At 40.0% G+C, this 13,731-nt stretch overlaps 2 protein-coding genes across 3 annotated transcripts; one reads left to right on the forward strand and one right to left on the reverse strand.

Annotated features, from left to right (window-relative positions):
• Positions 1 to 577: 577 nt before the first annotated feature.
• On the reverse strand, positions 578 to 7,565 carry LOC115749738 (cysteine protease ATG4-like). Of its 2 annotated transcripts, XM_030686690.2 has the most exons (10): positions 7,142 to 7,565; positions 5,408 to 5,588; positions 5,063 to 5,326; positions 4,453 to 4,538; positions 4,261 to 4,311; positions 3,785 to 4,164; positions 2,243 to 2,381; positions 1,393 to 1,448; positions 1,220 to 1,290; positions 578 to 1,134 (listed from the first exon to the last, which is right to left on the reverse strand). In XM_030686690.2, exons 2-10 carry the CDS (start codon positions 5,517 to 5,519, stop codon positions 914 to 916), a joined length of 1,380 nt encoding a protein of 459 aa, XP_030542550.1. In that variant the 5' UTR covers positions 5,520 to 5,588; positions 7,142 to 7,565; the 3' UTR covers positions 578 to 913. The 2 variants fall into 2 exon arrangements, with proteins under 2 accessions (XP_030542550.1, XP_030542549.1); XM_030686689.2 differs by having other exon boundaries at positions 5,063 to 5,588; positions 7,142 to 7,564.
• An 897-nt stretch (positions 7,566 to 8,462) lies between these two features.
• LOC115749766 (pentatricopeptide repeat-containing protein At3g53700, chloroplastic) lies at positions 8,463 to 11,472 on the forward strand. Its single transcript, XM_048282674.1, has one exon. It carries the CDS (start codon positions 8,600 to 8,602, stop codon positions 10,907 to 10,909), a length of 2,310 nt encoding a protein of 769 aa, XP_048138631.1. The 5' UTR covers positions 8,463 to 8,599; the 3' UTR covers positions 10,910 to 11,472.
• The last annotated feature ends 2,259 nt before the right edge of the window (positions 11,473 to 13,731 follow it).

Below are 13,731 nucleotides of genomic sequence, written 5' to 3' on the forward strand. Positions count from 1 at the left end.
GGAAGAGCTGATCCTCGCAAGAACCGGGCCGGTATGCTCCCGATTTATAATAACCATCAAAACTCGGGAGTTTCATGTGACACCCACGGATCGAATGGTAGTGATAAACTTGTTCGTATGAATTCTTCATTGCAGCTTTCCTTGATTGATTCGAGCATTGAAATGCATTGGTAAGCACAGACAAGACGCGAATATGTGCTCGACGAAAAAGAAGAAATTCGCCGCACATTGCTCTCCATCTCAGATTAGACTGGTCATTCGGCAAATCAACGACTCTGTTTTTCGTATCACGAGTTCGAATTCAGATGGAGAAGCTCTAAATCCGCTCCTATCCTAAAGCTAATAGGTTGTCTAAAGTGGCAATAGAAGAAGAAGGCTGCAAGGAAGTATCTGAACCTCGTAAGTTTCACAAAGAGCCACAACCTTCAGAGCATAGGGAAGGATGAGTTCATACTTTCTATACTGGTGTTCTCTTTAGCCCGGTCATGGCAAAAGTAACAAGACACCGATGGCGGAAAAACATCAACCCAGCCATTCAGCACTCCATCCATTATCCAGCGAAAACTTTCACCCCCAATACGCATGATACAGTCTACTAATCCAACAAATAATTCAATACAAATGAATACAGGTTTTTGTACAAAGATCAAGAAAGAATTTCGACTTTGTTCCTCTCCTTTCGTCCAACCCTGGTCCCTGACAACTTAACAACAAGATGGTGACCGTACAAGTCGTATAAAATGAAAAAGGACAGGGAAGAAAAGTCCATCCCCATGCCTACTAGAGATACGGACTAAACAAACCCAAGTAACTGCACACGACTTGCAGATAATTATGTCGACAAGTTGCCCTTCACGTCTGATTGGGTCGAACAAAGCACCTGCCCAGCTTTTCCAACCGATCACCATTTGTCTCAAAGGAGTTGCCACTCGTCTTCGCCTGCCGACTCCTCACCATCGCCCATGGGAATCACAGAAAAGGAATTGTTCCCTTCGACAGCGTTGCCCTTGGTCGAATCCCCATCGTGGCCAACCGGCTTTGCTGTGCTGTGGGTCTGAGCCACCGTGAACAGTGGAGCGCCATTCGATTCATCGGCCAGCTTGGATGCGCGAGAACAGAAGTCATCGAAATCATCTGCAACCAGAAAGAGAGCAATTGTTGCTAATGAAAACAAAAAAGGCGTCGTGACAGGTGACAATCAATCTAAGAGCAGTCAAACCTTTGTCGCGACAATAGAAACCGATTGCCAACGAGGGATCCAGTGAGTCCAGTGGAATATGTCTTATTACACTAGAACAGAAGTCCAAAAGAACAAATGAATAACCACATTGAGCACGGGGCAGACCAGGATACAAAATATAAGAAATGGGCATGTCCCAGAAGAAAGCTTACTTGCAGTGGTATGACGAGGTATCAGTGTCTAAGTTATCTGTACTAATGGAGCATACCTGTACAAACAAAACATGTACATATCAGAGAGATGCAGACATGATTGTAAAACTGAGCCAACACTGAGCACCACTGCAATTTTTTCTTTTGTCATTTCCCTTTGTAGATAAGTAACAAGCAAAGCTGCTAGTTTCATCTACATTTTGAAATTTTGAATCAGTATACAAGTTGTGAAATCTTCGATCTTAATTGTAAAAAAGTACAGGTACGCAAAATCAACCTTCATTTACATAAAAGGGTGGGGGAGATTTTCCATTTTAACCAGCTTCTGGAAGCCTTTGTTTTGTACCCTTCTAAATTAAATATTATCATGCTCTACATGGAAACATTATCATGCACCATATGGATGCCTGATTCGGTGCTTTAAACTAAAGTTGGCTGGGTAAACAAGTGAACATATGTTTTCTATTGTCCACAAAAATGGCATAATTGTTATTCAACATGTTGAACGACCAATTATTCTAAAAGAAAGCGAAAAGTGTAAATATTTGGGTACACATATTGGGTAGTGACACTTTCGAGTTTCCTCAACATCGGACACTAACACATAAGAATCCACAGAAAAGGAAAATCCTCTTATGATAATATATATAAATCCCTGATCAATGATATATAAATACTGCATATTTGATTCCACTTGTAAATCGTCTCCATACACAAACTTAAGATTTGCAATCCCATGCGTCACCCTCATTTAAGTGTAGTAGCATGCAAGTATAGATAGTTGACAAAGGAGCAGCACAGGAGAGTAGGTCGTAACAAATTAGCTCAATTAATGTAAAGAAAGACATACTGGCTGAACGTCATGAGGATCGAGATAGAAAGCTTCCTCATCTTGCACACCAATTAAATAGGTAGATGCACCAGGTTTCCCACCCAAGATGCCAAGACTATGAGGAAACGAAAATGTTGCACGCAACAAAGGAATGTACCTGAGAAGGATGTAGAGACACAAATGATTAACTCAGACAAGTTTCTGGCGTTCTATTATTGTTTCATTTCAAGGATTCATTAGTTCCACACAACCTACAAGTAATTACATGCTCTTTGAATCTTTGTCACACCAGGCATGATAAATCACATTAAAACATCCCCTTCCCCCCTTGCACAATATCCAGCATTTTGTTATCCTCGTGCATAGCAATGGCATCAGCAAAGGTGCAAATTTTAGATACTCTAGGACTCTGTTGCTAGCAATTTTTTTTTATAAGAGAGAGCACTTCTCTAAGGAAAACGCTGGAGAGCAATATATATAGTTTTGACAGGTAAAAGGGTGGGGGCGCAGTTATCAACGCAGCTAACCGCCCCCCAAACAAAATATTTGGTTGAGCCAATATTACTCATTCCACTCGAAACCCAAAGCTTCTAAATTGATTAGCCTGTCATGAGCCCTAATGGCATGCAATAAAGATCCATCATTGCTACAGAATGTTCGCCGGAGGGTGTGGACCATGTAAACTAGCAACAGTTTCTACTGATAAAAGAAAGTTAATTAGAGAGGTCCATTGACACTATGAAGCTCTATTTAGTACCAGATTTATCAATATCTACATGTTAAAGAAAAAATATATATATTATTTTATTTTTTGCAATTTTGAGTAGTTGCTCTTGACCTTGTGAATCAATTGGACAAAAAAGTACACCTTTAGGCAGCACCTTATTAAGACTCAATTTGTTAAATATTATGGAAGCCTCTCGGTCTAACAGCATACAATCACTCTCTTTCCCAGAAACAACTTGTATCATCGCCACAAAGTGTTCTAGTACTGGCTACAGATTTGCACTGCAATAATTTTTTAAGCAAAATTATCTCCTTAATACAAGATAACACATCCTCCACTCAGTACCCTCAATTGTCGGGGCAGGCTCACTCCGTGAATTTAGTGGATTTTTGTTTTCGCCCCAACATTGTCAATCTGGTATTTCAAACTGATGGGTGCAGAAATCAACAAAATAGTAGGAAGATAACTACCCTGAGGAAAGCAAAATGATTAACATGTCAGCTTACGGAGGTAAAAGGAATCTAAACCAACAAGTGAACACGTTATTGATCTGATGGAGAGATAAGTTAAAGCAATGAGAATGTAGAAAAGGTACTCATATACGAATTTAGAGAAGTACAAAGAATCAACCGTCCTGCAGGTACATATAAGAAACGGAAGCAGCAGTCTTCACTCAAAGTAGGACTATCCTTTTTGACAGAATAATATTGTTGTGCTTGATCACTTCTCTGTGATTTTACTAAAATTGCCTCAAGCCACAGCTTAACTATTAAAAACAGACGAAAGTTCATAAAAAGAAAGAATCACGGATGAAGTAGATTAAGAATGCAAACCTGGGATTAACTTTTTCAAGACCGAGAACTAAGGGTACCAACAAAAGGATAGGTTTCCATTCATCCTGACCCCTCGAAAATTCTACACAATATCTTCTTGCATCTTCAATGCACAAAACAGGAGCTCCACCACGCTCCCCATCTTCATCACCAGAAACAATATAAATGGCAATGGGAAAAGCCCGTTCCACCAGATCAACTGCCTCTCTCTTGCTGCGGACCAGATTCTCCCATGAACGACATATTGCATATGGACCAATCCATGACCCAGCCGCAAGATCATAAGCTTTTCCCGCTTTAATAAGATTGTGGATGGAGAAAGGAGCAGCATTTGAATCACCAAAGAGATGCAAGATGTCAACATACTCCAGTTCACATGGCTGCCAAATCAAAATGGCAAAAACAGGCTTACCCACTGTGTACCTTAATAGACTATATTACCAGTTAAAATAACTAAATTCTCTCATGAAGTTTACCTTACACGAGTTTTTCCTCCATGACCTACCCAGATGATGAAAAAGCAATGCCTGCAAAGAAATGACCAGTTCAACTCGAGAAAAACATGCGCTTGCGACAGTAAATCCCAATGTCGTCTGTTAAACCTGATGTTCTCTAAATGGAATCAGTACATGAAGTAAGGTCACTGAAACAAAGTAACAGCAACACACCTGAGCAACAAGCATCTGACTACTCCTAAGCATGCAACCCCAACCTACATCACTTGTATAGTTTGAGTCATCAATAGCTTCAAACCCTGCAAATATCACGGATTAAGATTTCTACAATATGAGGGCAACAACTACAACAGCACCCAAGCCTTATCCCTAGTGGAGATATATGACGATGCGGGGACCGGACATTCAACAAGATTGTTATTTCATTTTATTTCTTCATATGCGATAGTAGATTATATCTTAGGTAGTTGACATAGATCTTAGATGATTTATTTTTTCTTTTGTAGTTAACTTACTTCCTAGTTTGAGTTTCTAATTTCCTTTGTTTGTTAGGATTTGTTGTCCATATATCCGTTAGGTTTACATCGTAAAACCAGTTTATCTCTTTGAATATTGATAAAGTTGAGATTTTTCTTTGTTGTGCTTCTGCTTGTACGCCTCTGTGCACGCTTGTGAATGTGTTATTATCGCATTCACATTGTCACCATTGCCACCGGATCAAGTCTATAGTTTTAAACTATCTAAAAAGAAAGACCCTAATAATCAATAAAAGAAGTTCCAATTCAAAGAAAGATCAACTGACAAGAACACTGCGGAAGAAAACCTTTGCGATATGTCAATATGATTCTTGAAGAAAAATCTTGCTCGAATGCCGGCAATCCAGGGACGTCATCACCAGAAGAATCGTCCTGAGATATCTTGTAGCACACACCTAGGAGCCATATATCACTAGTTGAGTTAGAAATGCCAGTTCTAGCTATACCTAGAACGCGCTCTTGAATCCTCCTCATTGATCCACCAGTCACGACTTTTCTCATGGCTGCTGTCCAAGCATTTGGTCTGCTATGAAGTGCCTTTCTTGGGCAAGCTGAGGACTCACTATGTGAATCAAATATTGAGAAAGCAGAACCAAAGAAGGTTGACCATGAGGAATTTTGGGATGACTTACTATCCGGGAATCCTGCCTCAGGGCAAACCGAAGGAGGACTGGTATTTGAAGTATCAGAAGGACTTTTAGACAAACATTTTGAAGCAACTGCTTTCTCACAAAATCCTTTCATTACCTAGTCATGGAGTACTGTGCAGTAATACAATCAGCTCATAGAAAAAAGCTGAGTTGTGAATATAATCTGCGATTCAGAAGAACAATGAGAAGCATTGTCAACACTAATATAATCAAATCGGTCACAGTTTGCAAAATTACATGATCCAGGAAGGACATGCCACATCACCACCACCGTAAAGAGGAAAGCGACAAATATCATCTTCTTGAGAAAACTAATCCGAGGTGAACACAATTTAAATTACCGTTCTGAAGTTGGAAAAAATGACAAAACACACTATACGAAAAGCAGGATAGCAATCGCATTAATAGAACTAAAAATTATTTCCAAGCTTTGATAAGCTGAATCAAGTAGGCGAAGCATGCAACGAGTGTGAACAACCTACTTTATGGCTGGAAGCCTGGACATGGAACAAGAGTGTTTGTGGTAAACTTTTGAAGTGCTCTTGTTTTAAGCATGTCATGGAGACCATAGATGGAAAGATACAGGAAATTCGAAGGCCAGAAACTGCCACTCACAAAACTTTTAACTGTTATTTGTAGAATGGTGGATATAACACCTTGAATTTTTGTGTACATCTTACTCTTTTCCTTCCTGAGTCTTCTGGTTGATCGAGTAGTTTGATGTTCTCTCTCTACGTTCTTTCATACACTTCCTACGAACCAAGTACTTTTCTTCCACTCGTTGAACGCCATCTCACTATTGAAAAATTGTACTCAAGCATCTTAAACTAGACCTGACAATAAAAACAGACGAATGGTACCCACAATACCAGAGTGCACTTGGACTCACTGCAGTACCCAAAAACAACATCAAAAGTACCATCCTCATGGTACACTTCATTCCTAAATATCTGCTTCCAGAACATCCATATGCGTCCTTCAGATTATAGTCACATAGTCTCCCTCTAACTCGCTCATTCTGGATTCTCTTAAATTACTGATAGAGATAACACCAAATGCATATTAAAGCAATCTGAACAACAGTTCTTAGTAGACTTGCTAACTCGTAAAGCATGAGCCATCACACTGTAGTAAATTATAATCAACGAGACCTGCCAAAAGGCATTCAATTCTTCGAACTATTAATACGATCATTCTCTGCATGTTGGTAAAAATCAGCATAGCCACTAAAGATTTCCAATTTTATGAATTTGCCAATCCAAAATCCCTTAAGAACTCTATTCAGAACACAGTCTCCATCATTTACAGCATGCAAAAATGAACTAAGAGATAATCCAGATCAGAATCCAACCATGGAGAAAACATGTCTAACTGAAACTGGCTCCACCGATCAATTCAATATTTAGAGATCACCCATCAGGGTCCACCCACTCAATGTTGCATCGAATTCAACAATTTATCAGAACCTCAATAATCCCAATTCACCTAATTAATCCTAAACCAGGACAAGCCAACTTCCAATCTTCTCGGGTGAATAATCACAACAATACACACAGCCTATGAATTAAAAATCCCAACAGGCTGAAGAGAGAGATAGAGGGAGAGAGAGGGATTCATAAAAAATGTCAAAGAAAGAAAATTGATTCAGAATTTCTGGAGAAAATAATGGGAAAGTTCAGACCAACGAAAACAAACCCGCAGAAAAACATTTCTCACCAATCAAAAACCCATCGCTCAGCAAATACAGTCCCCCAGCATCAAAAGCATGAAATTTTAGCCCGAGGACATAAAAACGAAATCCCCAGGCCGAAAACTCGCAGTGGCCCCGTTCGCGGCTGCCAGCGGCCGTCGATGGCGGGTGGGTGGAGCCGGAGATTTGCTGGCGGTGCCCGTCGAGGTTGGCCGGAGGCGGGTCTTCGTTATTTCGGGAATCTACGCAATCTACGAACAGCACGAGAAGAAGCAACGTGTTCCTCTCTGTCTTCTCTTGGTTTTGGGTTTCCGGATTTTCTACGAAGTAATAATCTCGGTCAACAGACCCAACCTCGCAAAACACCAATTTTCAGAATATATGATTATGAGACTTAACGAACTGGATTTTCTAGATTCTAATTTGAGAAATCCCTTGCCTTAAGAGATCCATGGATGAAGATTCTCAACAACTTGATTTTCTCGTTTTTCTTTTTTTCGGCAATATTTAAATTCTGCACCTTCTTTTTTCAAATAAGAATAAAAATATTCCCACCTCCAAATCAGTGGTCCACCCAAAAGCTCCGAACAGTATTTACCGACAACTCTTGTATCACATTTACTCCAAATTTATTTCGCATCATAAAAAAATTGTAAGTGATGCCTCCTTGCCATGTATAACAAATTCACCAAATTCTTAAAGCGAAATCAGGAATTTTTTTCGAAATGTAAGCAAGCTCTGAAGATAAACTTATTAGATTTCTTAATCGCATTTCATTTTCTTCAGATTTGCCTTTCTTAAAATGGCGCCCTTTAGGAGATCATTTGTGCTGAATTTTCAAGAACCATGCCGATTAGAAGTGACAAAATAGGTCTAGATCCACGTTTAATGGTGCATGACATAAATAAGCTACCTTAAGTTTTAAAAACATGCTTAAGCGGGTCCAAGAAATAACCGCATAACAATTTAGGACGCGCACAATAATATTTTTGCTTTAGAAATCAACTTTTGATCAGAAGTTGATTTTTCCACTTCTACTCAAATGCAAAATATGATTTTTCTACTTCTGCTCTAGAAGTTGATTTACGATCGGAAAAATTTGTTTGATAAAGGTTGAAAATTTCTATTTCCGGAACATTATTAACACAAAATCTTCTACAACGAATTATTGTCAGCGGCTGAAAAATTTCTACTCTATATTTAATGTTTTAAATTTATTTTAAAAATAATAATAAAATTGATTTTTTTTTTAAAAATATGTATTTTATTTTTCGCGAAATAAATGGAGCAGTGCAACAATTAACCAGGGTTCATTATACTATCACTATACGCTGCGTTTCGTTCTCTTTCTCCTTCCATGCCAGACCGCGAATCTGCGAAATACGACACTGTCCAACTCTCTCTCTCTCCTCATCTTCTTTGCTTCTGCAAGAACTTGTCTTGCCTGGCTGATTTGGATGCCATATCTTTGTTAGAAGCCTGCGATGGCTCTCTCTTCCTGCCTCAAGTGCTTCTCTTGGTCTTTCCCGGACACCGCGAACCCCCACCCACCTCCGCTCTTCCTCCCCCACAAACCCTCCTCCTCGAATCACTTCGCCACCGTCTCTTTCGCCACCGCGCAACACCGCGACCACCTCTCCCACCACCTCCCTCCCGACTTCACTCCGAAGCAGCTCCTCGACACTCTCCGCCGCCAGAACGACGAGACGGCCGCGTTTCGCATCTTCGACTGGGCCTCGAAGCAGCCCAACTTCACCCCCGCCCCCTCCGTTTACCGAGAGGTCCTCCTCAAGCTCGCCAAGGTAGGGTCTTTCGATTCTATGAAGCGCGTCCTCGATGAGATGAAGCTCGCTGGTTGCGAGATGGATAGCGGTAGTTTCTTGATTTTCGTCGAGAGTTATGCGAATTTCGACATGTTCGACGAGATTCCTGGTGTTGTGGAGATGATGGAGGTGGAGTATGGGACTAAGCCCGATACCCATTTCTATAATTTCTTGTTGAATGTGCTTGTGGATGGGAATAGGCTGAAATTAGTCGAAACCGCACACTCGGGTATGGTTAATCGCGGAATTGAGCCGGACGTGTCGACTTTTAATATATTGATCAAGGCTCTGTGTAAAGCCCATCAAATTCGGCCTGCCATGTTGTTGATGGAGGAGATGCCGAGTTATGGGTTGTCGCCTGATGAGAAGACGTTCACTACCCTTATGCAAGGTTACATTGAGCAAGGGAATCTGGATGCTGCTCTGAGGATCAAAGAACAGATGGTGGCGACTGGATGCTCGGCCACCAATGTGACTGTAAATGTACTGATCAATGGGTTGTGTAAAGAGGGAAGGATTGTTGAGGCGCTTGACTTTATTCAGCGGATGTCGAGTGACGGGTTCTATCCAGATCAGTTCACATTCAATACGTTAGTGAATGGTTTGTGTAAGGGCGGACATGTGAAGCATGCTTTAGAGATCATGGATTTGATGCTTCAGGAGGGTTTTGATCCGGATGTTTTCACTTATAATTCCCTTATTTCTGGGCTATGTAGAATAGGTGAAGTTGATGAGGCAGTGGAACTTCTTGAACAGATGGTTTCCAGAGATTGCGCTCCTAACACTGTTACTTACAATACACTGATTAGCACACTATGTAAGGAGAACCAGGTTGAAGAAGCTACAGGACTGGCTCGTGTCCTTACGAGCAAGGGGATTCTACCTGATGTCTGCACGTTCAATTCTCTGATACAAGGTCTCTGCATGACAAGAAACCTCCATACCGCAATGGAACTGTTTGAAGAGATGAAGAACAAAGGTTGCCAACCTGATGAATTTACTTATAATATGTTGATTGACAGCTTCTGTTCTAGAGGGAAACTTGAGGAAGCATTGGGTCTCATGAAAGAGATGGAATTGAATGGTTGTGCTCGAAATGTGGTGATATATAATACCTTAATTGATGGGTTCTGCAAGAACAAGAAAATCAAGGAAGCGGAGGAGATTTTTGACCAGATGGAGCTTCAAGGTGTTTCTAGAAACTCGGTTACATACAATACCCTCATCGATGGCCTATGTAAGAACAGAAGGGTTGAAGAGGCCGCTGAGCTTATGGACCAGATGATAATGGAAGGTTCGAAGCCAGATAAATTTACGTATAATTCTCTGCTTACGTATTTCTGCAAACAAGGTGACATAAAGAAGGCAGCAGATATTGTGCAGGCGATGACTTCTAATGGCTGTGAACCGGACATTGTCACATATGGAACCCTAATTGGGGGACTGTGTAAAGTTGGTAGAGTCGAGGTTGCAAGTAGGCTCCTCAGAACTGTCCAGATGAAGGGAATGAATCTGACTCCTCAGGCGTACAACCCTGTTATCCAAGCTCTGTTCAAACGGAGGAGGACTACAGAAGCCATGAGGCTTTTCCGAGAAATGATGGAAAAGGGTGATCCTCCTGATGCGATCACCTACAAGATTGTTTTTCGTGGACTTTGCAACGGGGGAGGACCAATTGGAGAAGCAGTTGATTTCGTGTTGGAGATGACAGAAAACGGGTATATCCCTGAATTCTCATCCTTTTATCAGTTGGCTGAAGGTCTTTGTGCTTTATCCATGGAAGACACATTAACTAAGCTTGTCAAGTTGGTCATGGCTACAGCTAAGTTCTCGGAAGGTGAAGTTTCCATGATTAGTGGCTTCCTCAAAATCCGTAAATTTCAAGATGCTTTGGCTACCATTGCAAACATATTGGGCGATGAGAGATCACAAAGAGGTCGTTGGCAAGCACAACCTAAGAGAAGAAGTTAGGAGACTTCATTCTAAGATAGGAGTTGGCTTTCTACAATTGCTTATTGGCATTGGAAGGAGAGTAACTCTGGAATCGCGGTGATCGCAGTTTCTGTCTAGGTTCTAGCATATGAGGCAACTGTTAACAAGACTCAATGCAAGTAGCTATTGCAAATGTGTCTCTCGCAGTGTTGTGGTGCAGAAGCTGAAACTCAATTTACAAGCGATGAAGGACCTTGGTGGTTGCAATTACATTCATTACATGGGTAAGGTGTAAGATTGGAGATAATGCAGAATACATCAGGCTGATCCCCTCTTCTGCAGAGAAGAGATTAACAACTGCAGCCTTTGATTTGACAGGGTGAACTTGTAGGAGCTTTTTGCTGATATAAGCCTCTTCCTCAATTTTCAAGGAGCAAGAGTGAAGACCAAATGGATACCCAGTTTGCCGTCTTGTAGGAATATTTGCGCCTGTCGTATTAGTTTAGAAAATCCTACTGGAGCTAAATTTGAGGGTTAAGGAAGCCATTAGATAAGCACCCTCTGTGTAGTTCATCTTGGATATTTCGAATCTTCTTGTCGTACATTGGATTGGAAAATTGTGATTAATTTGGCAAGGTAGATAACCGAGTAGGACTAGGACCATAGTCTCTTGTGAGGTCTTGGAAAGTGGTTCTCTCCGAGTACATATAGGTTTTGCTTCGTGGCGAGAAGATTAAGTTCAGAAGACTTGAATTTTAAGCTGCTAACTTACCTTCTACCCGGTCGCTGAGAACGCAACTGCCGGATGCTCGACAAAGTTCCGAGTTACCGTACTTATGTATATATCAATTTTACTTTTTTCATTGCTTGTCTATGATCTTTTGCTTCCTGAACTTGGTTACTTTGAACTTCAGATTGCCAATCCACATTTCACTCCGGGTATCATTTTACATCTTTGTCTGATTATGCTCTGCATTATCGCGAACCTAATTGATTGGTTGATTTTTTGCTAGCACGTAGTTAGACGCTACGACCATAATGACATAACAAGAGGCAGACTTCTACAGGAGGAATCTTGTAACAGCTCATTTCAATACAACACGGTTCGTTCCCAGACTTTCTTCGCTTTTTAATTGAGCCAGAAAGATCAAACTGGAACTCGATGGTGCGCGAGCTGTAAGGTTCATGTTTCAAATGAACTCTGTATATGCACAACTTTCAAATGAGCTCTGTAAAAGCTCCAAACTGCATTTACCTTAGACAGGTACCTCGTGTCACATTCACTTCAAATTTATTTCGCATCATAAAAAATTCTAAAAACACACGCATCCGTGCCATCTGTAACAACTCTACCTCTACCAAATTCTTGGAGCGAAACTAGGAATTTTAGTAGATTTTCGAGAAGTAAGCAAGTTCTTAGGGTAAAATTATTCGATTTCTCATTCTCATTTCATTTTCTTCAAATTTGGCTCCTTACTTTAAGTTTTAAAAACATGCTTAAGTGGATCCAATAAATAACTGCCTAACAACTTGACAAGTTGAGAACTAACCCATTTCAAACACGTATGACAAATATAGAGTTTTTTCACCGTTCTTCTAGTAGTAAATGACATGGATGCTTGGTTTTCGGTCCAGGCCGGTCTCACTTAGAAATTGGTGCATTATTAGTATGGGTGAGGAACGCAGACTTTAATTTTAATAAGAACTGAAAAAAAAGAAACCAGGGGATTATTAAATTTACATGAAAAAAACATAAATTGAAAATAATTGATCCTACTTGGGTTGTTACAGATTTTGTCGTTCCATCTTGCTAGCCCCTAGTAAACGCCCATTGCTTTGGAGTTGGAGATGTTGGGACTATTTCTTATATTTAAAAAAAAGGAAATTTTAAAATTTTCACTTTATTTTCTTTTATTTTATTTTTTTTATTTATAAAAATTACGATGAGGTTGCCGGGCCGGACCCTCACAAACAAGGCGAGGGCCGTGAAGCCTTTGTCGATCGCGGGTGAGGGTCCTAACCCTCACTAGGTCTATGTGAGGGCTTGACCCTTGCTCGCAGTCACCAAGGGCCTCACAACTCTCGCCAGTCTTAAGAGGGAAAAAAAAAAGGAAAAGAAAGAAATTAAAAAAATACAGAATTTAAAAAAAAAAAAAAAAAAAATTGTGTACATCGGCGCCAACTGTACCATATAAAACAGCTGGCATCCACGTTAGTAATTTTTGGTCAAAATTGGCTGAAATGATTAATTTAGAAAATCGCCAAAAGGTTTAGGACTGAATTGAAAAAATTGAAAGGTTTAAGACCAAATTAGAGCAAGTGCGATCGATTTAGAACTTTATTTTTCAATTTCTCCATATGTTTTGTCACAACATATGCATATTTTTCTAGTTCTTTATGTGTATTTCAATCTTTAGGTTTTTTTTTTTTATGTTTTTTCTTCAATTATTAACAAATTTTATTTAGTTAGTTGACTTTTTAATGTGATAAAAAAAATCTCTCTGAGTAACATATTCTTATGAAGAGCTTAAAGTTGGTTAAATATTTCGAAATGCATATGAATATGTTTTAGTAATATTGGTCGGGTCGCGAAACATAAAAATGGATAAATATGAGTTAAATGAGTCAATTTGGGTCGGAGCACTTTCTACCGGATCCAAACCCGACCCGACTCACTTATTTAATCGGCCCAACACCGATCATTCGAGTTGTTTGTGCATGCATTTCCACGTCAGCAATTTAACGAGCATATTAGACTCCCGGTGGTAACATTTTGGGATTTTTTTGACATGAAAATTATTTTGGGATAAATATGATACGTGTGTACTAATTTGGGATTTTTTGCATGGAGTTTAATTTGA

This window comes from Rhodamnia argentea, chromosome 7, assembly GCF_020921035.1.
Source record: "Rhodamnia argentea isolate NSW1041297 chromosome 7, ASM2092103v1, whole genome shotgun sequence".
Classification (NCBI taxonomy): domain Eukaryota; kingdom Viridiplantae; phylum Streptophyta; class Magnoliopsida; order Myrtales; family Myrtaceae; genus Rhodamnia; species Rhodamnia argentea.